The sequence below is a fragment of the Phoca vitulina genome, unplaced genomic scaffold (genome assembly GCF_004348235.1).
Source record: "Phoca vitulina isolate PV1807 unplaced genomic scaffold, GSC_HSeal_1.0 scaffold20, whole genome shotgun sequence".
Classification (NCBI taxonomy): domain Eukaryota; kingdom Metazoa; phylum Chordata; class Mammalia; order Carnivora; family Phocidae; genus Phoca; species Phoca vitulina.
The window spans coordinates 33,959,507-33,984,217 of record NW_022589723.1 but is presented as its reverse complement, the minus strand read 5'-3'; the positions used below and the strand labels follow the sequence as shown (position 1 = coordinate 33,984,217).

General features: G+C 56.4%; 1 protein-coding gene and 1 pseudogene across 1 annotated transcript in view; both read right to left on the bottom strand.

Moving 5' to 3' along the window:
- The window catches only part of CORO2B (coronin 2B), a 125,320-nt gene extending 105,522 nt beyond the window's left edge, over positions 1-19,798 (bottom strand). The window contains exon 1 of the mRNA XM_032416953.1: positions 19,712-19,798. Coding sequence (XP_032272844.1) covers positions 19,712-19,726 — 15 coding nt within the window. The 5' untranslated portion in view covers positions 19,727-19,798. The remainder of the gene's footprint in view (positions 1-19,711) is intronic.
- A 4,526-nt stretch (positions 19,799-24,324) lies between these two features.
- LOC116640846 lies at positions 24,325-24,442 on the bottom strand (annotated as a pseudogene).
- Positions 24,443-24,711: the final 269 nt, after the last annotated feature.

The window sequence follows — 24,711 nt, the reverse complement described above, 5'->3', positions numbered from 1 at the left end:
CCCTTCTCCGTCTGAGCCCCCTGGGGGCGCCACATCTGAAGCTCCGGAGCAGAAGGCAGGGGGTGGCCTGAGTTGGAGGAGCTTGTCACCTGGTATGAAGTGAACCTGGTGTATACTGGGCCAAGTCCATTCCTGGGCAACTGTGCTAAAAAACATGCATGAGGCACAGACCAAGCACGGTGGCAAAGGGGGCTGGGAGACAGCTTCCAGGAAGGCTTCCCGGAGGAGGCGGCCTTTGAGCCAGGCCTTCAAGGAGTGCAACTTCCACATTTTAGAAAGTTTGCAAAACAGACGGCATTCAAAGCAATGGAATTTGGGGTACATACGTGTGTGTGTTAGATGAAGGGGTGTTTATTTGTGGAGGAAGGAAAACCCCCCTGACCTGCAATGAGGCTGAGATTGAAATCATCTGAGTGTCTTTTATCCCTGCGCCCCCAGTGGCTCGGGCAGGGGATTGTGGATTCATCCCAGGGGTCTGCAGAGGTTGCCTCCATCCCCTCCCCCAAGCCCTGGGTCCCGGGTGGAGGGGGCCTCCGCCAAGCAGCAGGGACAGCAGCAGTCTACATGGAGGGACAGGCGGAGACCCCCTAGCCAGTCTCCAAGGACGCAGCTCATTAGAACGCATCCCTTGTTGCCATGGAAACTCCTGGCCCACAGAGCCTGGGTAAGAGTTCCTGAATTCACTCAGGCCTCGAGCACAATTAGACAAGATGAATTTTTGAGTCGGAGCATAATGAGACCCGGATGTCCGGAAAGCATATGGCAGCCTCCCAGGGGACGGCAGAGCCCCTGGGAGAGCACGCTGCTGTTAGGAGGTCACCAGGCCACCGCCTCTCTTGGGCGGGAGGTCTGGGAGGCCCTGGGGAGCACTTCCCCCCTTTAGAATTCTTCAAGGGCAGCACAAGCCGCTAGCAGTGTGTGTGTGGGGGGGGGGGGGATGGGAGAAAAAAGAAGAATAAGCTCCCTCTATCTGTCCCAGGCCCTTCCGGGGTCAGGGTTGGGAAGCTTTATTCTGCACCCTTTGATAGATTTGCCAACAAATGCATCTCACGTGGCTGAAGTCTTGCTGCATGCACAGAATAGATTCTTCTCTCTGTGCAAAGTTCAAATATGTCATTCAAAAATCTCTACTCAAACATATCCGGGGCCAGGCAAAGAAACGCGTCATGGGATCCGTGGCATCGCACACTCCCTCCCACTCAGGACAAGGGGGGCTTGCCCTCTGGCAGCGGGGGAAGGGCATCTTCAACTATCACACTCTCAGCACAGCCGTGACAGGAGAAGGACAGAGTTTGGAGTTGACGAGAGATCAGAGAAGGCTCCGTGGAGGAGGTGTTGGCATTTTGGCTGGGCCTTGAAAGCGGGGATCAGGAGGCCTTCAGGGTACAGGAAGCAGAAAAGCACAAGTTGAATTTGGGGGCAGCAAGCACACCAATGTGGCTAGAGGGCAGGGTCTGGGCAGGAGCCAAGGAGGTCAACATGGTCAGAGAGGGAAGGCTTTGAACACCCAGCTGAGCGGCCTGGGCAGTGGGAAGCCAAAGAATCCTGCCACCCAGGTGGACCACGGACTCCAGGAGTACAGGCTCGTAGGACTTCCCTCCTTCCCCCCTCCCCTGATCTGGGGCAGCCCAGGCCAGCTTAGGCCTAAAGCCAGGACAGGCTCAGAGCAGGGCCGCCCTAGCTCCCGTCCCCCAGCATCCCTCAAGCAGCGTCACCTTTCCAAAGCTTCCAGAAGTTCCAGGCAGAATGGGAGCTTACTCCTAGCAAGGCTCCTGCACAAAACCCCCAGCGCTCTAGGCACAGACCAGGTGACAGATGAGCCCCTGGGTGCCCAGCAAGGAGCCCCACATAAAGAGGGGAAGGGAGAGGGGAGGGTTTGCTGCAGGACTTGGGGAGAGACAGCAGAGAGGCCCCCGGGCCTGGTAGGCTCCAGGGAGGGACGCTTGCCAGGGACTTGCCTCCACCTGGCTTCTCTAAAGTCCAGGCTTTTTTTTTTTTTTTTTAAAGCAGGCCTCCTATCCTGAGAAAATTGGATCAGTTTTATCCAGGAGGTTGCTATTAGCAAAATCACTGACCCTGCAAGATAGAGAAGCAGAGAAGGCAAAACTTCCTGTTTGTTCTCTCTCTCTCTCCCTCCCAGCCCCCTCCCCCATCCCTCTCTCTGGCCAGGAACCCAGCTCAGTTCCCCGGGAGCCAGGACACCCCAATTCCAGCTGACTGTCCCCTTCCTCCGGAGCTTCAGCCTTGGGGGCTCTGAGTTTCTGAAACTGGAAATGCTCTCAGGGCCAAGTCTGTGGAACAGGTAGCTGGTCCAGCTGGGGGTGCTGGATCTGCGACATGGCCATTGACCGGAGCTGGCTCCTCCCAGGAACCCCAGTGCCCCACTGACTTCCACCTCTTACCCGCCTCCACCTCCAAATCGTCACCCCATGTCCTGTCTCCTCTCCGGCCCTCACCGTTACCACCTGGCCAGCTCAGGCCTCCTGCCCGGACCACCACGATGGCCCTCCGACAGGTCTGCTGCCCCCAGGCCCACCCAGAGCAATGGGTGTAACTGTAGGCCCCTGGGAGAGGGGCAGGGTTGGCCACAACCGAGAGCTTTTTGTTTGTTTCGTCCTTTTTCTTCCTTGATGGGAGGGAAACAGAAATCAGGGAGAAACCGTGGGTTAAATGCACTATTTCTGAGGGACAAAACGGCCAGGCAGCTAAAGGGCCAGTGCATCGGGGATGGGTTAGAACCCTGGCTCCATCAGCTTACCAGCTGTGTGACCTGGAACACGCTACGTAACTCTCTGAGCCTCAGTTTTCTCATCCATAAAATGGACATAACAGCACCCCATGGGCACCCGCCTTGCCTCACGGGCTGTTTAAAGAAGGCTACGAGATGCACGTAGAGCAGTTAGCATAGTCCCTGGCACATGCTCAGCACCAAGTAAACACTGATCATTAGTACTTTGTTACTGGTGAGTTCAAATCCTATAGCACCTCCCTCCTTGCCACCCAAACCCTGGCCAACCCGGAACAGAGGTGCCCGGCAGCCCACAAGGCAGCCACCTCACTTCGCTCCTCCCTTCTCCTTGACCCGAGACGGCTGAGCCTCTTAATTGCTCTTTGGTTTTACTCCATTTGAAATGAGCAGGGCACCAATTCCCCGCGGGAAAAAATAAATATGCTTCTGCTCAAAATACTAATGAGGTTGGACGCCAGGTGAGGCTGGTAGGGGAGGCCGCCCCCGAGCCCAGCCGGCCCTGCGGGAGGACGCAGCCCAGCTTGGAGCATCCTCAAGAGGGCAGGCGGGATGTGAGGCTCTGGTTTTGCTCCACGGGCCCCAGACCAGGGGCTGGGCTGGCTCAGGGGACCCGTCGTGGCAGGGGGAGTGGGAGCCCCCTGTGGTCATGCCCCATGGAAGTGTGGAGCCTGCTCTCCTCCGAGCAGCTCCGGGAATAGCTGGCGGACATCTGCCTCTCCTCCCACCCGGTCACCAAGCCTGGGGAGTCCTCGTCCCCGTGCCCCTGCCTCTGCCCTGGCTCAGACCCTCAACAGCTCAACGAGGCTGCTGGGCTCTCGACCTCCAGCCTTGCCCGCCTCCTCTCCTGCCTCCCCTGAGCGGTCATTCTCAAGCAGTCAGTCAACAAACATTAGCGAGCAGGAAGCATGTGCCAGCCTGTGGGAGGGAGGAGGACTCAGTGTGACCCAGACCCAGCCTCAGCCTCCTTTCTGACCCTCGCCCCTCACACTGCCCCGGACGAGGGCCTCTGGCTGTGCCTTCAGTGATAGGCGGCCTTCTCCTCGGAGCCTTGAGCTTGCTGCTCTCAGCCAGAAAGGTCTTCCCAGATTGACGTGGCTCCATCCCTCCCCTCCTTCCTCTCTGGGCCCCCACATCCCCTTTTCAGAGCCACCCTATTTACAAGAGCTCCGCCCACTGCTCTGCCCCTGGGCCCAAAGCACTTTTCTTATTAGCGTTTACCACCCCCTGACATCCTAATATTTATATATTTCTTTTCTGTCCTGTCTCCAGAGCCTCCAGGGCCAGTCCCCTGAGGGCAGGGCCCTTTTCTCTTTCGTTCCCTGGTGTTGCTGTGTGCTGTCACCTGGCACGCAGCCGGTGCTTACTGGATGGTCCTGTGTGTTCGGATTCAGAATGTTCTAATCCTAACGCTGTTATGGACTATGACCTCTTATAAGGCCCCCCATGGGACACAGGAACAACAAGCCAGTAATGAAGCTGGGAACAGAACCCCGACCCTGGGAGAAGCCTCTGAAGCCCTGCCCCAGGGGCCAAACTGGGGACAGGGCTCCTGGTCTCTGGAGTGAGGACAGCAGATGACCTGGGGCCTGCCACGAAGCCCGAGGTGCAGAGCTGCATGCAGACTTTCATGGCTGAAGACAAGGCCAGTCCCATTGTCAGGGAGAAGTGCAGCCTTGCTCCTTGGTGCCTGAAACTCCCAGGGGATAGAAACCGGACAGCCGTGTCCCCTTCCTGGGAGGAAATCCTGCCAGAGTTCTCAGGGACACATGCCGCGGGACTCAGCTGGAGGAGGAAGGAGGGAAGGGGTCCCAGGGTGGGCCTTGGTCCTGGGAGCATTCCCTCTGGCCTGATCCCACAGGCCACAGCTGAGGCTGCCGGCCGGGCTGGCTGATCAGTCCTGCCTCCTGTCCGTTCTCTGGCCTTGAACACTGCATAGCTGGGACTTTTGCAGGGTAAAATGCTCCCTCCATTCCTTCCTACCCATTCCACAGCTCATCTGACTCTCCAAACACTGACAAGAGACAGACAGAACTGGATTGATACCTCTCTCTTTTCAGAGCTGGAAACAAAGACCCAGAGAGGTTAAGCAACTTGCCCAAGGTCACACAGCATGGTAGAGGCAGAGCCCAGGATAGAAACTAGGCTGAGATTTCAGTTATTATTTGGAGTCACCAGGAAAGCATGTGCTGAACGGCTTTCCTGGGACCGGAGGCAGGAGGTTGAGAGGGCTTTCTGTCCCCTCCAGAAATCCCCCCAGCTCCTTCCTTCTGCAAGCACACAGGCTCTGTCTGGCTTCAAACCCAAAGAAATTCCTTCTCTGCTCATTGGCTCTGAGACACGGGAAGCAGCCCGTTCCCTGTGGCTTCTTCCCTGGAGGATACATTCAATAAACAGAACCCCTTTCTCATCTTCCTGCGTAAATATTTCAGGAGGCTGAGAAACAAACAGATCTGTATTTGCTCTGCTGCAGGCCACTCAGAAATGGGGGCTCCTCTGACTCAGGAAGGACCCTCACCCCCCCACACACCCCTGCAGTGTCCCCCAGGGGCCATGGGAAATACAGGATGGCAGGGACAGCCACCTTCCTGCACAGGGTACCCACCTGGGTTGGGGAACCTGGTGGGAGCGGGAGAGCACAGCGCCGTTTTTCACCAGAAGTGCCCCCCCACCCACCCACCTACCACTTGCTGTCCCTAGAAATGGGAGAACATAGTCTGCTCAGCATCTGTTATTCTTGGGGACGCTTCAGTCGCTGCTGCCCGGATCATAGCGCAGGGGACACGAGGTTCCTGCTCAGACAGGCACCATCCATGGGGCAGGGGTACAGAGCCTCCAAGAACAGGTGGACCAGAGCTCTGGCTGGCCACCTCCACAATTTAGCGGGCCAGCCCCCCTAGGGCTCCCCCACCCTCCTTTTGTTTATTCCTTCAGTTGTTCATGGAGCACATTATTCTTGGGCAGAGAACATTCAGCGGCTCCCCATTGCCGACCGGATTCTGACTTCTCAGACTGTCATTTCCCATGCTTCCCAATCCCGCCCCACAGCTTCCCAACCACACCTCCCTCCACTCAAGTCACACCACAGTGAGCCTGCTTGCTCCCTTCCCCTAGATGAGTCCTTCCCTTTCCTTCTTGCTACCTGCCTTTGCCTTTTCTCCTCTCCCATTTGCAGGATGGCGAGTGAGCCACCTCCTCCTTGAAGCCTTCCTTGACCATCCCACCCCGCCGCAACGATCCCCCTCGCCTCCCCGAGCTTCCTCGTGGATTGCTGCCACCTGGAAACTGCTCCTGGGACACCCTCACGTGTGAGGTCTTAGCGTCCCAAGTCAGTTACAAGCGTCTAGAGAGCCAGGTGTCTGAGGATGAGGGCTGCCTCTGGATATTACTCTGGAAGGAAATTCAGCTTTAAAGACATCTTCATGCCTGCGCCCTACCTCCCAGCGATTTTGATTCTATCGTTCTGGGCAAAGGGTGGGGGGCGCAGAAAGGACCAGCGACTTGATCAAAAAGCATAAAGAGTTTCAAGACAGTATCAGCAGAACATTAAACCAAGCGTCGCACAGGTCACAATTCTGCAAAGCCGGCCCTGGGGGCAAGCATTTAAATGTCCCCAGGGGACGTGCAGCCAGCGTGGAGAACCACCGCTCCTGACAATGTGGGGCCACTGAAGGTTCTGCACCCTTGAGCTCCCATGCAGGACACGCACCTCTGCACGCCTGGGCTGCCCGGAGCACAAACATCTGTAGAGGCAATGAATCTATGAGCGGATGGAGAGGAATGAAGCTTGAGCCAGAGAGCCGGGAAGGATCTTTTTTCCACTTGCTTTACAAATCAAATGCAAATATATTAAATATTAATTTTGGATTATTAACAAGTAAATATAATAAGTCAATAATTATTTCGTCTAAGAAAATAAAATATTCATATATTAGAATATATCCAACGTGCCCATAGTGCACAAATCTTAAGTGTTCAGCTTGAAGAATTTCTACCCATGCATACATTCACCTGACGACCATCACTCCAGAAGGTTCTCTTGCGCCCTGTCCCAGTTAATAAATACTACACCCCACCCCACCCCCGGTCACCAGTAAAAAGTGGATAGAATTTTCATCAAGGAAGAGCTCTCGGGCTGAGGGAGGCAGAGTCAGCACAGGTGGGTACATGGAAGCGACGTGGAGAAGGCCAACTCATAGAATTCCCTGGTGCGGGAAGGGCTGAGGTTTACACCAAATGGCAGGGAAGAAGCACAAAGTTTCGGAACGGCTCAGCGACTTGCTCAAAGTCACAGGGCAAAGCTGTGGCAGAGCCAGGACTTAAACTCTGATCCTCAACCCCCACGTTTGTTTGTTTTTTAAGATTTTATTTATTTGTTTGAGAGAGAGAGAGAGAGTGAGGGAGAGAACGCAAGCCGGGGAAGCAGCAGAGGGAGAGGGAGAAGCAGACTCCCCGCTGAGCAGGGAGCCCGATGCGGAGCTCGATCCCAGGACTCTGGGATCATGATTTGAGTCGTAGACAGATGCTTAACCGATTGAGCCACCCAGGTGTCCCATCAATGCCCAAGTTTGTTAGCTGTTCACGACTTTGGCAGTCTGGAGTGTGTGTGTGCGTGTGTGTGCATGCACTAGAGGACGTGGCTCAGAGGGAGGAAGATGGGGCAGGGCCTGGGGCTGGGCAGCTACAGGGAGTAAGTACATCCATAAGCTCCCTCCTGCACCCAGCCTTGGACCAGGTGATGTTACCCTAGATAGCTAGGAAACTGAGTCCCAACCAGAGTGGGGGGAAGTGACTGACCCAAGGTCACACAGCAGCCGAGCTGGGGTTTGGGCAGGAGCTGCAATGGTCTTCTCTCGTCTTCCCAGCAGGAGAGTTATGGCCCTCTGCCCCCTCCTTCTGTTTTCTCAACTCCCAGAGCCAACCTTCCCGGTAGCCCCAGGCAGCAGATGGGAAAGGCCAGTACCATGGAGTGGTCCCGCCAGGGGTATCTCCTTGGGAGGGGGAGAGGGGCACGGGAAGTGCTCACTCCCAGGCATAGAGAGATACCTGCAGGGGATCCGGGCTGGGGGCCCGAAACCCCTTGCCCCCACCTGGCTGGGACCCAGGTTTTGGGACTGTCCACTCACTCTCTGCCTCTGGGGTTGGGTCAGAGCAGACCACCTAAAGGGCAAGTCGGATCATGTCACTCCTGTTACAACCCTGCCCGGGCACCTCGCGCCTCCACCAAGCCCCCCCTTGCTCCCCCGGCCCCTCCAGCTTTGTTTCACCACTCCTTACCCTACCCTTTCCACCCAGCCACACCCAACTCTTGCCTCTCCTAGAATAAGCCAAACCCGTGTCCCCCTTCTATGACTTTGTTCATGCCTCCCCCTCTCCCCGGAATGCCCTTCCCTCCTCTTCAGGTGTCTCTGCCTACTCGTCCTTGGAGACTGAGCTACGATCTCTTCCTCTGGACACCTTGCCTGGCCTCCCCAGTCTGTCCCCATGGCTTCAGAGCTCGGTGCACGCATCCCTGCCCTCCCACACCGCTGCTCACCAGCCCCTCCTTTGCCACATCCCTGCAGCGCGTGTCCTGCCGGGCAGCCTGTCTCCCCCCACTGGACGGGGGTCCCCCTGACAAGAGGACGGCCTGAGTGCATCCCTGCATGCCTGGCGCCTGTGCTTCGGGCCTAGCACACAAGCGCTCGAACTTATCTAGGGCCTCATTTGATTTAGGGGCGAGGGGAGGGGGGTGGTCAGTGGTCAGGAGAGCAAGGCAGCCAGGGTGGAGAGGTACACAGAACCACGGCCATCCGCACGACTCCCGTTCCCCTGGCAAATCCGGCTCCCTGGCCCCCCCACCTCCTGCCTCACTTTCCTCCTCAGGAACCTCTCCCGAGTAGAGTCTCATTATTCTCCGGTCTTGCTATGGCAGGCCGGGTCCAGTCCGTGACAGCTACTTAAGTAAGGTATTACCCCTCCTGGGGGAATTCATCCAAGGCCCAGAGGAACTGAATCCTGGGCATGGTGCTGGGAGGGTGATCTTAAAAAAGCAATCACACAGCACAATCGGCCCCCATTGTCCAGCCAGGGGCCCACGGGGTGGAGCAAGTCAGACACACTGGGGCAGGTTGGGGGTCCACCCTCCCCCACTGTGGCACCCAGGGCGAGTGCCGCCCTCTCTGGGGCTGGCTCTCCCCCTCCGTGAAGTGGGGTAATGCTCGAGTCGTGGGGCCCATCCCAGATGTGACACACTTGGTATGGGGGGCAGGCTCGGGGGAGAGCATCATTCCTGTTGCTCTTTGAAAGCAAAGGCCCACTGGTTCCCCAGGGGCCCGCAGAGGGGTGGCTTTGTTTGCCGCTCCTGGGCCCCCTCTCTTCCCTCCCTCCACCCACTCTCCCTCCCTCCCTCCCTCCCTCCCTCCCTTCAAGCCAGAGTTCCAGGGAAAACTTTGCTGGGAGACTTCTCAAGCCGTGATAAGGTCTGGCCAGAGGAAAGCTCTTAGCAACCCAGGCTCCCAACCCAGAGGCCCTTCTAATGGTTTCAGAGAAACAAAGGAGGGAGAGATTGGCTGCAGCTCAGCGTGCCAGGAGGGCTGGCTTCCAGGAGGGAGAGTGGGGGTCGCGGGCCTCTGCGGCGGCCAGGGTGACAGCCTGGTACACTGGGTACCTGGCGGCCAGATCTCGGGGATCACAGCCCCATGGCCAAGCAGAAGGAGCCTCAGAACGCATTCCTCCTGCCTCTGCCATGACCACGGCCACGGCCACGACTAGGCGGGGTGCTCCTGGCTGGTTACCTGGGGAGCTGAGCCTCTCCGTTTGGGTGCTCCCTGCCAGCTAGGCAAAGCTCTTCAAGGTTCCTTTCTAGAACTTTCCCCCACCACCAACTTCTGAATCAGTCCTTGGCCTGATTTCTACCGGAAGCCGAGAAAAACCCACTGAACTGAAATTCACCCAGCCTGAACCTGCCATCAACCAGAGGGAGCGCCACTTCCTGCTCGGCTGCTTGCGCCCCCTTCAGTAAACCTTCTGGGGCCTTGATTTTCTCCTTTGCAAAACAGGGGATCCCATTACATCTCTTCAGAGTTCCTTCCAGCTCTAGTGGTCCACGATGTACAGGAGTAAGGATTTAGCCCAGGCAGCAGCAACATATAGGGAATAGCTTCAGCTTCCTCAAAATCCCACCCAACCTTGTATTTCACACCAGGTACCCCAAAGTCTACACCACGCCTTTGACGAGTACTGTGAAAGACACCCCCAAAATCAGACATCATCCCTGGCCTCAGCGAGCTCACAGTCAAGTCAAGGAGTCAAGGTCAATCCCCATAGCTACATAACTCGTTGGGCCTTTACCTGCGGCTGGTGTAGCAGAGGCTGGGCAGGACGGGAGCTCTGAGAACGGGGGAATTAACCTGGATCCGAACCCTAAAAGGCCAATTTAACAGGACAATTCGGACCCTGAAATAACCTCAGTCCGTAACAACCTGAGTTTGTTCTCACACGCTATAATGAGGATGGCAGGAAAGCAGCCCTGGGGTCTTTGGAGGACACATTTGTGATAATAAAAAGTTATCAGTTGGACCCTCAGGTACACAGAAATCCCCTTTCCCAGAATTCCAAACTTCTCAGAATCCCGAATTTCCCCCAGGCATTCCTGCAAAGGGATCTCTCACCAGGAGGTCAGCAGGGCAGCTGTGAATAGCATTTTCCTCATGAAGCTACACCAAAACTGCAGGAATTAAATCCTCTTGTCCCCTCCCCCCAACACCTTCCTTTTCCATCAGCTGTTCATGTCCTGGAAACTCCCCCAGATCCCAGATCATCATGCCCATTAGTTCTGAAGTCATGCTCAGGTGTTTAAACGGTCTGCTGCAAATCCCTCAAGCTAGCAGAGGATATTCCTTTCCATAAACTCCAAGGAAAAGTGGGTCTGAGCTTCAGGGGCACCAGGATGTATCTGGAGGAAAGGTCAAGGTCATTTGCCGGTAGGGGTTGGGTCTCTCTGCCCAGAGACTTGGGCAAGACTATGCTTTGAGACCAACTGCCCCCCCACCTCCCACAGGGAGCTCGGGCCTGCGGGGATGCAGGATGATACACATCAAGGTTTAGAGGCTTTATGTGTCTCACTTTTCAAACGAAAGCAGGACACCCAATTCTTATAGCCAGATTATTTGTCCCAAGCATATTAAAACAGCCGAAATAGAACAGGAAGAGGGAAAAGCAACTTTTCATCTGCCCCAAACTGGGCTGACAGAGTACAAACAGATAAAGGGTGTTTGGGAGAGATGAGCTGGTGTCTTCTGCGGACACGGTGTGAAACAGTGCTGCGGTCGGGACCACAGCAGGGGAGAAGGGGGTTAGCTGCTGGATGGACTGTCTAACTCCCAAGGCCGCGGGACACTGGTGGTAGGAGGGGGCGGGAGGGGTGTGAATTACAGACACTAAACGGCACCCTCCCCCCGCCCCCGTGTGACATCTACAGAGAACCTCACTAGAGATCCCAGGGCCCTAGTGAGGCAGAGCGCTAACTCCCTTTTCACAGATGAGAAAACAGAGGCTCAGAGACATCGAGGGACTAGCCCAAGGTCACACAGGGCGGAGCAGAGGCAAGAGCAAAGCCTGAGTCTTTTTGTCTCCAGATCCCCTGCTCTGGCCACAGGTCTCAGGGTCATTCCTATCAGCCCGACTGAGTGGCAAGAAAGGCCTGGAAGGCAGGCTCAGCCACTCACCAGCTTTGTGACCTTGGTAAGTGACCTCCCTTCCCTCTCTGGGCCTCTGTTTCTGCACCTAGTGGAAGGGGAGCAGTAAGGGTACATGAAGACTGAGTTAGGAAATACGTACGAAACACTTTCTGTGAGCCTGGTATAGAAGCACTCTAGAAAGGTCGGCTCCTTCTTTACTGTTCATTTCACGGTCAGCTTCCTGAAAGCAGGGACCTAACGCCTGGTGAAAGGCTAGGATCGGCCTCCTAACAAACTAGTATTTATTAAATGGATCTAAATTCAGATTAGGAGTCATTCTTGAGTTCCTAGAAATTGTGGGGTGCCACGGAGGCAGGGGGCTGGATCACATGACCTCAGACAGCTCTGGAGTCGAACCCTGAGCGTGGGGCTTCTTCCCAGGAATGAGTGTGAGGACCCACCCAGCGAGAGCCTCCCCACATCCCCTTGTCTGCGCAACTGGAGCCTCCACGGTCTCCTCGGTCTCACACGGGGGCAAGTTCACTCTATATATCCCTATAGTTTTATTTTATTTTAAAGATTTTATTCATTTGACAGAAAGAGAGCACAAGCAGGGAGAGCAACAGAGGGAGAGGGAGAAGCAGGCTCCCCACTGAGCAGGGAGCCCCCAACTTGGGCTCCATCCCAGGGCCCTGAGATCACGACCTGAGCCAAAGGCAGACGCTTAACCCACTGAGCCACCCAGACGTCCTACAGTTTTACTTTAAAGACCGCAGCCCAATCCAGATAATCAGAAAGATTTAAAGACTAAAAATGGTTATAATTGGGCCCGGTAAAAATATAAGGTGGAAATTTCCCTGCCAGAGCAAAATTTCCTTTTGGAAAAATAAATGACCCCTCCCCGGAGCTGCCTGTAAGCCAGGAGGGGCCCTGCCCTCCCAAATACAGCCCTGGGAGGCTCTGTGAGGGGCAGCAGGGGCTGGACAACGGAACATGGCACCTCCATACTCATCTTGCCCAGGTCAAGTCTAAGAATGGCCCACAGAAAAGCCATCCTCCCCTGATCAGGAAGCTGCAGAGAGGAGGAGGAGAGTGCCAGAGTCAGGAAGCCTGGGTCTGGACCAGCCTCTAATCTGCCTCGCTGGGCAACTTTTTGCAGCTTACTCGGCCTCTCTGTGCCCGCTTCCTCATTCCTGAAGTGGGGAGAGCACCATAAAGTCCGTCGGAGCATAAAACGAGCTTATACACGTGCTGAGCTCTCAGACGCCGGGTGCAGGAAGCATTCCTGATGAACGGTTTCTGACTCCGGGCATCTTCCTGTGCTGTTCCCTCCACCTCTTACCCTCTCCTCAGCTCCTCTCCTTTCACCTGCTACCTCCTACTCATCCTTCTCGAATCAGCTTAAAAGTCACCTCCCCACCCCTCTGACTAGGTCAGGCTCTCTGCTGTTATTCCCAGAGTTCCCCCGTACTTCTCATTTCATGAACCCCAGGACGCTCATTGTAAGCATTTGTTTAATTTTCTGTCTTCCCGACGTGAATGGCGAACACTCAGGCATGTGGTAAGTGCTTCACACGAATCAGCTCATTTAATCTTTATAATAATCCTTTTAAGTGCTACTATTATCAATCCCAATTAATGGATGGGGAAACAGATGTTCAGAGAGGTTAGGCAACTTGCCCGAGAACAAACAGCAAGTAAATGATACAGTGCCATCTGTCTGGCTCTAAAGCTGGCATTCTTAGCCACCGGAACCCCCTCGTAATCAGGGGCCATCTCGAGGGGGCCACCCACCCTGGGCAGAGAGGGAATTTGCACATTCAAGCGGGCGAGGGCTGCAGGCCTGGACCACAGACCCGTGTTCCCTACACAAAGCTAGCTTTGTGGAAACGGAGAAGGTGTGACACTTGTTCGCCCCCTGGGCTGGCCACCCTGCCTCAGAGGCCTGGCTGAGCTCAGACACCACGTGCAGGGTGCCCTTCTCCTCACTCACTCAGCTCACATTTTTTCCCAAATTATTTACGTGGCTCCCAGCTCCAGCAAAGGCCACCAGAAGCCCAAGCAGAACACGGCCACGGGTGTCACCCTCAAGGCAAGCAGCATTTGTCAAGCACACCTTGGCGCCCGGGCCCCGGACCCACGGACAAGAGCCCTCTGCCTTGCCAGGGGGCGGGGGGCGGGGGGTGGGGGCGGGCGGTCAGAATAGAGTCCTGGAAATGAGACGACCGTGTGCTCTGGAGTCTGACGGCGCGGGGACGGATCCCCACCCACTCCCCCATCCACTAAAGCTGCGACCCAGAGCGGGTCACTTACCCTCACTGAGCCTCTGGAAGATGGGACTGTGTGCTAACAGAATCAGGCTCACAGAGTCAATGCCATCGTGTGTGCCCAATGCCTCCTTCATGACTGTCATTCTTAAGAGGATGGTGATTAATCTTCCCCGAATGTGGACCATTAGCGATTGGATTGGGAAGGTTCTGGCTCCAAGTCAGAAGGTCTGGGTGTGCATCCCAGCTCTGACCCATATTAGCTCTGGGATTAGGGTGTGGCCATGTTTTCACTCAGAGACTCTGTTTATTCATCGGTAAATAGGGGGATCTCTCCTCACCATGGGACCCTCCAAGGGATTCGTGTTTGTTTTCTGTAAAAGGGACTGTCCTGAGCAGAGCTGGGTGCCTCCCCTGGCTGTGTTAATTAATTGGAAGGAGGGTGCCAGCCAGAAACCAATTAGGAGGTCCCTCTAGGGGCCTCTTGGGGGAGGGGCGGGGGTGGGCAAGTAAGGGCGGGCCGTAGCTCCTCCTCCATTGTCCCTAACCCACCGCCTGGCTCCTCCTCGGCAGCTGGTCCCACACTCCAGGCCCACAAAGGAGCGCCTCATTCTCAACAGCTTCTTTTCGTGTGGAAGCCACTGGATTTGCATCTGTCCTTGCCTGGCAGGCCCTGCTCCGTACCAGCCTCTCCAAGCTTCCCAGGCTACAGGCTGCCCCGGGCCCGGGCCTGCAGCGGCCACAGGCAGGCAAAGGAACGGAACAGAACAAGCTGATCAGGAGAAGAGGGAAGGGGGGGGGGGGGGCAGGGCACAGAGGGAATTTGCACATTCTCTCATCTCCTGGACACCAGACAAATTCTGTGGCTAGCATATCCAAATCAGAATCTGCCCCGGGTGCCAGGAGCCAGCAGTGGCTGAGGCCATGTCTGCTCCAGGCTGGCCAAGCTGGGAGAGAAATGGAAAAACTCACCCCATCTCTGAGCTGCCAGGGACGGATGCTGCCAGGCCGTTGGTCTAGCCAGTGTCCACACTCCCAAACCCGCCGAGCTCAAGTCTGTGCCGATTCCACAGGGCCGGCTCGCTGTGGGGCTGCTGGGGGCCCCGGGGCGCCTCACCATCCTTCCCAGATGCCTCTGCGTGCTGTCACAAGGGCTAAGGTAGCAATGGCCCCGGGGCCAGAGAACACAGGGTATCGGGGCACGGGTGGGAAGAAAGTTAACTCATCAGAGCTCTGGAGGGAGAGACAGCATGGAAGGAAGGAGAGACGCTGAGGTTTTGAGCACTTACAGTCTACAGGAGACAGACCTGTCCTGGCTTGTGCCCACCAGACCTTGAGACTCCTAGCTCAGGGCTTCGGGCCACTCCTTCCACATCCATCTCCTCAGAGGTCCTGGACAGCAGGGGCCGTGGCTTCGGTGTTCTGTGACCCTAATGCCTAACACACGGCCTGGCCCAGACTAGGAGCTCGGAGGGTGCTGGCCCTGCGAACGAGTGAATGCTAGCTGGCCACATACCTTCTGCGTGAGAATGCCAGATATCTGGAAGAAGAACTGAGGGGAGGGAGGAGGTACGATGGGCGCCCGGGGCAGGAAGGCAGAAGCCCCCCCCCCCCCAGGTTTCTGGGAGCTGGGTCTCTGTGGGGAACGGGGAACATCTCCGCCCTCGAACTGGCTCTGTCACAGGCCTGCTGTCTCCTCTCTCCTCCCAGTAAGAGCCAGACAGGAAAGAGGTGCTGGGAAGTGGAATGTCTGGGAGTCCAGGCATCTCCCTGGCGGGCTAGACCCTGGTCTGGGAGCTGGAGGCAGAAGGTCTTCGTACCCCTTCCTCCCTGTCCCGACCCTGGGTGTTGCAAGGGCTCCCCTCTACCGTGACCCCAGATTTGCAACTAGAGAAGAGGCTGCCCTGGCAGAGGGAGACTCCGACCCGAGCGGTCCAGGCTGGGGTGGTGCATGGGGTCCCGGGAGTGGGGCCCAAAGCCCTGTCCCTCCCTGAGGCCCCGCTCGCAGGGCAGTCAGGTGGAAGGAGCACCGACCAGGAGTTAGGAGCACCCAGGTTCTGGCTCCTCCAGTCAAACTTGCTGAGTGACTTCAGGCAACTTAGGATTCATTCCCTGGGTCTCCGTTCTCTTATTTGTCAGGGGAGAGATTTGGACGGTTTGACTCAAACATCCTATTCTCTGAGGCCGCTCTTCAGGGGCCCTAGAGACACATGACCTGGCCAAACGAAGGCCTGCTAGTAACTCCCTGGACAGGGCAACACTGTCCTCCGTCCCATCACATTCAGCAGGAGCCAGGGGCTCCCATCCGTGAGCTGGGCTCTGCTGGGACAGGGGCAGGAGGGAAAAGGTTGACTTGCAGAATGAGGGACCAGGGCATGAGCGATGATGTCACTTGTGAACCTGGACCTGGCTGCTCACAGGGGGATGCTGGCATCTAGAGGATTCTCTTGGCCCACACTCCTTCTCCTAAGACCTTCTGAGGTTTAGCAGGCATTACAGCTGCTCGGGGTACTCTGTTCTTGGACTGCTGAGCCCCGGCGCTGGCCGTGGGAACAAGGAAAGCGCTGAGTGCCCTGACATCTCAGGTAACAAGCCACACCCGGGAACAAGGAAGCCCAGTCACTGTAAGCCATCGCCTTCCTTACCTACAAGCCCCACCTCTGGTCACCTCCGGGCAAAAGCCAGGAAATCACTCCCAAGGACCTCAAAGCAGCAAAAGGAGTTGCAAAGTCCTACGTTATATAGCTGGTGGACTTTTCTTATAGCCTATTGACTTGTACTCTACACACAACTCTAATGTATTTTGTTCTGTTTTTCCAGCTGATGGCAGTTTAGAAACATATTGAGAACCAGAGAAGCGCTGTTAGGCTGGCATATGACTGAAATGGCATAGAGATAGGAGACGTACAGAGAGCAGACAGAGAGCTCAAAGAATAAAATCTTCCTGTTACTAGGAAAGCAGCCTTGGCTCCCTCAGCCCTCACCTGCCCTCTGGACGGATACTGGACTGAACTGGGAGGAGGTGGGGCCTTAACCTCCTGAGGATGTTTATGGTCTGGGAAGCTACATCCCTTCTTTTTTTCTTCCTTCTCCTCATCGTTACATAAAGAAACTAAGACAGCTTATGAAATTACACACGATAAAACAAGAGTTTAAAACGTCATAACCAGGAATCATGCCATCAGGCTGGAAGGTCACACTCCAGAGACCTGCGCAGCTCTTTATCTTTAGTGCTATTTGGGGCAGGGGTCCCTCCAAACTGCCCGGGCTTTAGGTGCAACATTAACAGTTGCACCTCACAAGGAAGGGGGCTGGGGTACGTGTGAGAGGGTGGATGGTAAATGGAAACTGGAGGCCCATCTCTTCTCAGGAAGTGCTACTGAAGATCTAGCAGCTTGTCATCGGTTTCCTCTTCTACACTTTCCAGGCCCTCTAAGCTAAAGAGATCTCCTCCGCAATCCACACCTACCCCTGGCCCAGAGGACTCCAAGGGGCAGGCAGCTGGGGCTCGCCAGAAGGGGGTGACCTTTGCCTTGAGAAGGAGCAGCCAGGGCTGGGGTCTCACGCTCTAACCCAGTCCTCCCCTGTCTGTCACTCCAGTTGGTAAGCAGTGACCCCACCTCCCAGACCCTCTTCAGGGTTCCTCTTCACATCTGTCTTATAACTAGACTAACCCCTGGCCCCCCCAGAACAGAGATCTCCCCCAGTCTCCATCAGAGCCAACTTCCTTGCAGAAGCTGTGCCAAGGCCCAATGCAAGGGACCCAAGACACCCAAGAAACCAATTACTGCACCTCACAGATGGGAAAACAGAGGCGTAGATATGGAAGTAACTAGCCCGAGGTCATCATGGCTGACTAAGGACCAGAGGCCAGGCCTTCAGACTCCCAGAGCACTGTGGTTCTTCTAGAACTCATGGAGAAGCCTCCTCCAGCTGGTTTTCAGGCAGCAGGAGGGTCCCCAGGCCCTCTCCTGCATTTCTTTTGTTCTTCTAGGCCTCCCCATGTGAACACTGCTGGTCTGTGAAGGGCTGGCAAGGGGAGAGAAGCTAGGGTTAAGGTGGGGATTTTATTTAATCCTCTGAGCTGGCTTAAACTGATGCCACGGTGGTGAGGGCAGGAGGGACATCCAGGAGGGTTTGGTGGGGGATGGGGGAAAGGGGAGGGCATTAGCGAATAATCACTAGGTACTAAGAGGCTAGGCTTGTCAATGAGTTTAGCCAACAAGTACCCACCTTTTTAGACTCTCCACCCCAGGGCCTGAGCCTCCAAGTAGCGACCGCCTTTTGTGGGAATAACCCAATCTCCCTGTACTCAACAGTGCAGAAGAAGGCAAAGATCACAGGCCATAGCTTGAGACAGATCTGAGGGTAAACCCCAGCTCTGCTACTTCCTTGCTGTGTGACCTTAAGCAAGTCCCTTTACCTCTCTGAACCTTGGCTTCTTCCTCTTTTAAGGGGGCTGAACACACCTTTCTTGCAGGCCTCCTGGGAAGGAAGCCTGCCTGAGCTCATGTACATAAAGAGACGCAGGGGAGGCACTGAGTCAAATCTCAGTGCTATTATTACAAATCTCATATGCTTTAGCTCTCATCCAGGCCCATCCATTACTCTTCTGCCTCGGCCTGCTTGTGTCTTTGACATTAATAACCTTAATGATAATAATCCTTCCCAGCCAAACAGCATTTGCATCATTTCAAAACACGAAGCATCCTACCCACTGTGGGCCACAGCAGCCCTGCCAGGAGTAGTCAAAACTGAGGCAGACTCTCAGCCCCCAGGCACATTTCCCCACAACGGTTCTAAGTCCCAATTTTGGCACTGAGCCCAAAGACCCTGAACAGACAAGCTGTCTTATGGCAGGCAGATCTCCTGGGGGCACCGGTAGCCCCTGGCTTATCAGAAGGAGCCAGAAGCACCCCTCCCATCACCCCCACAGCTGACCCTCCATCTGGTCCACTGCTCTGACCCCAAGTAAGCTGCCCTCTCCATGCTGGCCTCCAGCTCCCCAATTCTGAGAGCCAGGTGGGCAGCTGCTGGAATCTGGCCTTGGGTGCACGGACTGCCGAACCTAAGGCCAAGGCCGGGCTGTGAGCTCCTTACCCTCACAGAGCCTTCTGAAAAGTGTGGGTTCACACCTTTGATCTTCTTACTGGTTCTTCAACTGTTTGTCACCATCCCCAGGATCCACAGTATCATCCTCATATTCCACAAGAGGAAACTGAGGCCCAAAGCAGAAGGGCCCAACCAAGGTCATCCGTGGGGTTTGGGGTAGGGCTGGGGAGTGAACTCAGGTCTCCTCTGATCTCCTAATCCTGGACACTTCCCGCAACTACCTTGGCCTGCTTTCCATAACCGGGAGGGCCCCAAAGTCTCTCCAATAAACCTGGGCCCCTGGACCAGAGTCCAAGAACTCTCTTCCAATATGGGGACTGCCAGAATGCGCATCTCTCCCTTCCCTATCACATTCCCTCCCCGCATCTTCAAGCGAGTCACCAGGGAACCTGTCCTATCCCTGGTAGCAACTCCTCGGGCTGGAGGAGTGCCTTGTCCACTGAGTAGCTCCGGAGTGGGGCCAGAGTTCAGGGGATGGGCGACAGAGGCCGGCAGGTGGGGTGGACTTGCCCCTCGGACGGCCTCCCCAGGGCGACAAGCCCATTCCCACACCCACTGTCCTGCCAGCGACGCTCCCCGCGCCGCGCTCCAATGGGGGACACCACACAGCTGCCCAACACTGCTCCCCAGGGGTTAAAAATGCAGCATCCTAAACAAGGGTTAAAAATGCAGTCGCGGGGCGGGCCGGTGCGGGAGGGATGGTGTCCAAACCACCGCGGCTGCCAAAGCGGCATCCTCCCCCTTCCCTCCGCAGTCCCTGGGGGCCGGAGCGACTGGAGGGACCCGGGGGAGCAGAGGAGGCGCGCGCCGCACCTTCCCGGCACCAGTGCCCCCTCCCCATGCCCACACCCCCGCGCCCCCCGCAGCCGAGGCCGGGGGCTGCAGGCGCCGGCGGGTCCCGGGCGCGGCGGGCAAGCGGCGCTTACCTTTGTGACAGTCATGCAGAAACTCCGGGGCGGTGCGGGGGCGCGGGCGCGGCGTGCGGGGGCGGCGGCCGGGGTCCACCGCGGGCCCCAGCGTTGGCGGGAAGCGGTCGGGCGCGGCGCGGGCAGCTCTGGGCGCGCTCCCCGCTCCCCGCGCCCCGCAGGCGGCTCTGCTGAGCCTGGGGCCGCGCTCCGGGCGGGCAGCGCGCAGGGACCGCTCGTCGGCGCTCGCCCGCCGCTCGCCGCTGATGTCAGCCCCGAATGTGCATTTATAATAGATGAGCCTCCTTCGCCGCAGGAAGGCGAGGCAGGAAGAAAGGGAGAGGGGGAGAGGGCCCAGGCTGGGGGGCGGGGGGAGGAAGAGGGGCCGGGAACTCGCTACAAAGGAGGAGGCGGAGGGAGGAGGAGGAGGAGGAGGAAGCGCACGCCCGCCCGCTGCCCTGCCCTGCGCCTGGGGCTCGCTAGCCCGCCGCCGGACACCGCCGCTCCCGGAGCCCCGGCCAGGCGCCCGGGCCCGCGGCCTTAACCCCTTCGCGCCCGCGGACGCCACGCGTCCGGGCGAGGCCGGGACCTGGCACCTGCTGGCTGCGGGCGCACGCGGCCACTCCGGCCCTCGGGGGGCCCCCGTTGGCCCGGGGACGCTGCTGAAGTCACGCTAGACGGCCGAGACGCCGCGTGGGCCGAGAAGCCCGCCGGGCTCGCCCCCTGGAGGTTGGCGACGTCCGTCCCGGGCCTAGAGTGCCGCGCGGCCGCGGAGAGGGGCGTGGCGGCCGCAGGCCCTGCCTCGTCGGACCCGGCACAGGGTCGCGGGAGGGGGCTGTTGGAGCAGTCCTTTGAATCTAATTCCCACAGCGATTGGCTAGCCCAGCGGGCATTGTAACCAATTTCACAGAGAAGGAAACTGAGGACCAGAGTGGGAAGTGACTTAGACAAGGGCACACAGCCATCCTTGGCTCCAGGCGGTCGTCCTGGCGCCCGCTCTTTCCACGTCGCCACAAGCTCTCTACGGAACCCCTTGTTATAAAAGCTGTCTTCTCGAGATTGGACGATCCCTGCTCTAGGTGTGTCTACACTACGCTTGGGTGCCGCGCTGCTCTGCAGGAACATAGGTGCGACCTGTGTGGTGCACTGATCCTGACCCCGGTCACACCATATCCTGGAGCTGCTGACGGACTTGAGGGATCACCACCTGAAGGTGACCCGGCAGGTCTCCTCCTTCCCGAGCACCTGAGCAGAACCGGTTTCGGCAGTTACTGAACCGCTGAGACTCAGAAGAGGAGGGGTCAGTGGAGACGGAGGCGGAAAGATCTTCGCGCCCCACCGCCCGCCTGCAAGCCCGGAAGTGCTGGCTTCCTGCTCCCGCGCGACTATACAAAGCAATTAACTAGACCAAGTGGACCGGGTGGTGTCTGGGCGCCTGCTCTGTGGAAGGTGCTGGAGGAAGAGGGGGGATCAGATACCTGCCTTCAAGGAGCTCACTGAGTAGACTACAATAGTAGAGTAATCAGCATCTGCAGAGCGCTCCGGGGATCAGTCTGCTATTTTTATTTTAATTTTTTCCCTGTAACCCTACATGCAAGAGTATGAGGAAGGAATTACCATCTTCATTTTGCTGATGAGTGAGCACACTCAGAGAGGGGAAGGGACCTGCCCAAGATCACACAGTGACAGAGCCAGGACTTGAACAGAAGTCTTTTTGAATGGAGCATAGCATTCACAGCATCGTGCCTTGGCTCTGCAGATCCCAGGGGGCACTCACACCTGCTGCCTTATGTGAGCTTCACACTTGTCCTGGAAGGTAGAGGGACAGCCACTAGTCCCGCTTCCACATGTTCGAATGACTTACTAATTCTCTTGGGGAGCCCATGTTGCTGCATCTCTCTGTGCACACCCTTCCTGTTCCCAGGTTGGACCTCACGCCTTTGACCACATTGCTCCTGTGCCAGGAATGCCCTCCTCATTTTTATGCACTAATCCAAACACGCCCCACGTCTCCCAGCCCTACCTCCTTGGTGCACCCAACTCCAGCCCCCATGCTCCCCCTGTTGCATTTGGGTCTGCGTGCCTGGTGTTGTTTTCATGAGCTTCCCGTCAGTCCAGACGGTGAGCTGACAAGTATCCTGAGCACAAGGGCATGACTTCTCTTGTTGTGTACCCCTGGGCAAACAGTAGGTGCTCAGTGAAGATTTAATGCCATTAACAATGAATCAAGCAAAATAAACCTTTGAGGTGCAACAGAAGAAATTTAAATGAGACCCACAAAAGCATTTCCCCTCAGTCCTGCATCAGAGGTGGGTCAAATTCCCTGTCTGGATTTGTCTTGGGTAAGATCAGCCTTCAAGACGGGAGGATGGACCTCAAGACCTTTCCGGGGCCCCTCCAGCCCTTCTTGGAAGACACTGAAGGACAACTCAAGAACACCAGTCACCCTTCCCCCATGGCTGTGACTCGTCCACTTTTATCTCTCATGGATATTTAAAATCCCAGATTGTTAGCCTCAGCTAGCCAGCATGCCTCTTGGCACCTTCCCCACCATCCGCGGGCATTGTGGGCTCTGGGAGTGAGACAAATACTTAATATCAGCTTGAGCCAAATGTAATTAGGAACATCAATCTGCTGCCCACAACCCACGTTACACGCTCCGAAGGCAGACAGAAAACTTTCACTCACTTGCTGGTGGCTCACCCCTCTCGTCTCATCTCCCCATCAGGATGGAGGTCTGGGAGAGGGAGGACCGTCTCAAAGAACTCTGCATCCCCTTGTCAAACCAAGGTCTGGCCCATAGAAGATACTCCTGCCCTGGGTTCCAGCAACGCGGCCCGTCTTACTTTGCGTTCTCCCCAAAGCAGAGCCTGAGAAAAGGAGCTGGATGCAGGTGGTTTAATTGGAAGGTGATCCCAGGAAGTAGGAGTGGGATGGTGGGGCGGGGGTGGGTAGTGAGTCTGGGAAGGAGGAAACACCAATATAAGATTGGTTTTATATTGTGTGTTCTCGAGGTCACTGCTGGGGGCCAGGGGGCCCCGTTTCCCCAGGGACCTCTGGGATGTGTCCTGCATTGCTTGCCAGGAGTCAGTCAGTCAGCGGGCATTTATGGACAGGTTCCTTTTCTTCACTGGTCGAAGGCTGCCATGGAGGGGATCGCTTCAGGTTGGAGAACGCCCGGGGTCAGAAAGTGGAAAGTCACCCCCCACACACACTTCCTTGAGGAGGAATGCTGTCAGCTCAAGTCTGAGCTCTCGGGGAGGCAAGCCGAGGGAAACTGAGGGAAGGTGCTACAAATCGTGGAGGAAATGAGAATGTGCAGTAGCAGCTCTGGCCTGCCCTAGACACTTTCACACCTCGATGCTTAGATTATGCTCCCTCCTTGGCCTTGGATGCCTCTACCCCTCTTTCTCTGCACAACAAACTCCTATTCGTCCTTCAAAGCCCAGCTCAAATGGCACCTCCTCTATGTGGCCCTCCTGACACCACCTCCACGGGGACCTGATTCGAACTGTATGATCATGATCATAACTAAAATAGACTTGTCCTGTCTCTTCGGATGGGCTATGACCATGTGTTCTCTCTTTTTAATCACAAGGAGTAGCTGACACATAGATGCTTGGTAACTGTTCAACCAAGCCAATGAGACAACACCTTTAGCTTCAGCCTTAGTGACCCCTTGGCTCCAGTCCCAGCACCCCTGAGTGAGGCGTCGGGTCTCTCAACTTCAGGCGCTGCCCTGCTTAGTGTGTTCATTCGCCCAGGCACCATGCTGGGTGCCACTGTACCGAGTGGAAAGGACTTGGTCCTCGCCCACCGACGTGGGGACACATCCGAGACCATGGGTGGGTGCTGCCCTGTAGCAGGGAGCAGAGGGAAGTTGCCAAAGCCATGGAGCCCCAGAGGAGGGAGGTGCTCCTCATTCATGCCATCCCAGGACACACACACGCTCCACCTGCCCCCAGGTACTCAGTCGGCAGGCCCTGCACACCTCACTGCTCCTCAAATCCTTCCCCTCATCACTGTCTCCACTATTACTGCCTTCATGCAGCATTTTCTTTTGCTTGGGTCACCCCAACTGGTCCTCCTGCCTCCTATCTTGTGCCCACCCATCCATTCTCTACCCAGCAGCTAGTGCACTCCTGAGCAAACACACACAGATCTGCCTCCTTGAAACTTATCAGGGGCTCCCTGATGCCTTCAGGATGAAGCCCAAACAGGGTCCTCCAAGACCTGCCCTAGCCCCTTTAATCTTCAGGCTTCCTGTCTCGTACTCTTACCCATCTCTTCCCCTCAGTACCTATCAGAGTCTTCCTCATTTTTTCCTCAGATGTCGCCTCCTCCAGGAAGCCTGCCTGGACTATGATCAGGATGGCTTAGCCGCCTGGCCTCTGTACTCCCTGAGTTTCCTTCTGTGCTTGTGTATTGTTTTGTCATTTCCTGTTTGTGTTTTTGGCAACCTGCTGTAGGACAAGCTGCTTGAAGACAAGAACTGCTTCTTTTCTTGGCGATTCCAGCACACAGCAATCCTAGCACATTGCTTCGTCCCCTTCCCTCTATACAATTCTCATGGTTTCCATTTCTCCCTTCCAATCTCTTTTTCATTGTTTTCTCGATCTCTCTCCCTGACTACATGCCTCAGTTCCCGGGTTCTCTCCTCCCCCTCCCATCCAAGTACTAACCAGGCCCGACCCTGCTTAGCTTCCGAGATCAGACGAGATCGGGCGCATTCAGGGTGGTATGGCCGTAGGCTCTCCTCCCCCTGTCTCTGTTGCCCCCACCTCCCCATGCTTCGAATCTGCATGTCTGTGTCCTACCCACACCTCTTCACCTACAGACACCCCTCATTCCTGCTTTTCCTACTCTGCCCTCCACCTCCCCACTCCTTCTACTACTCTTCATGCATGGGTAGGGCCTGTCCTCTCTCCTCCCCTCTGCTGGACGTTCAAGCTCTCTCTCTTCCTCCTGTCTCTCCTCCAGCTCCACCCACCTGTCCCCTCATCCCTCTGTGTCTGATTTTG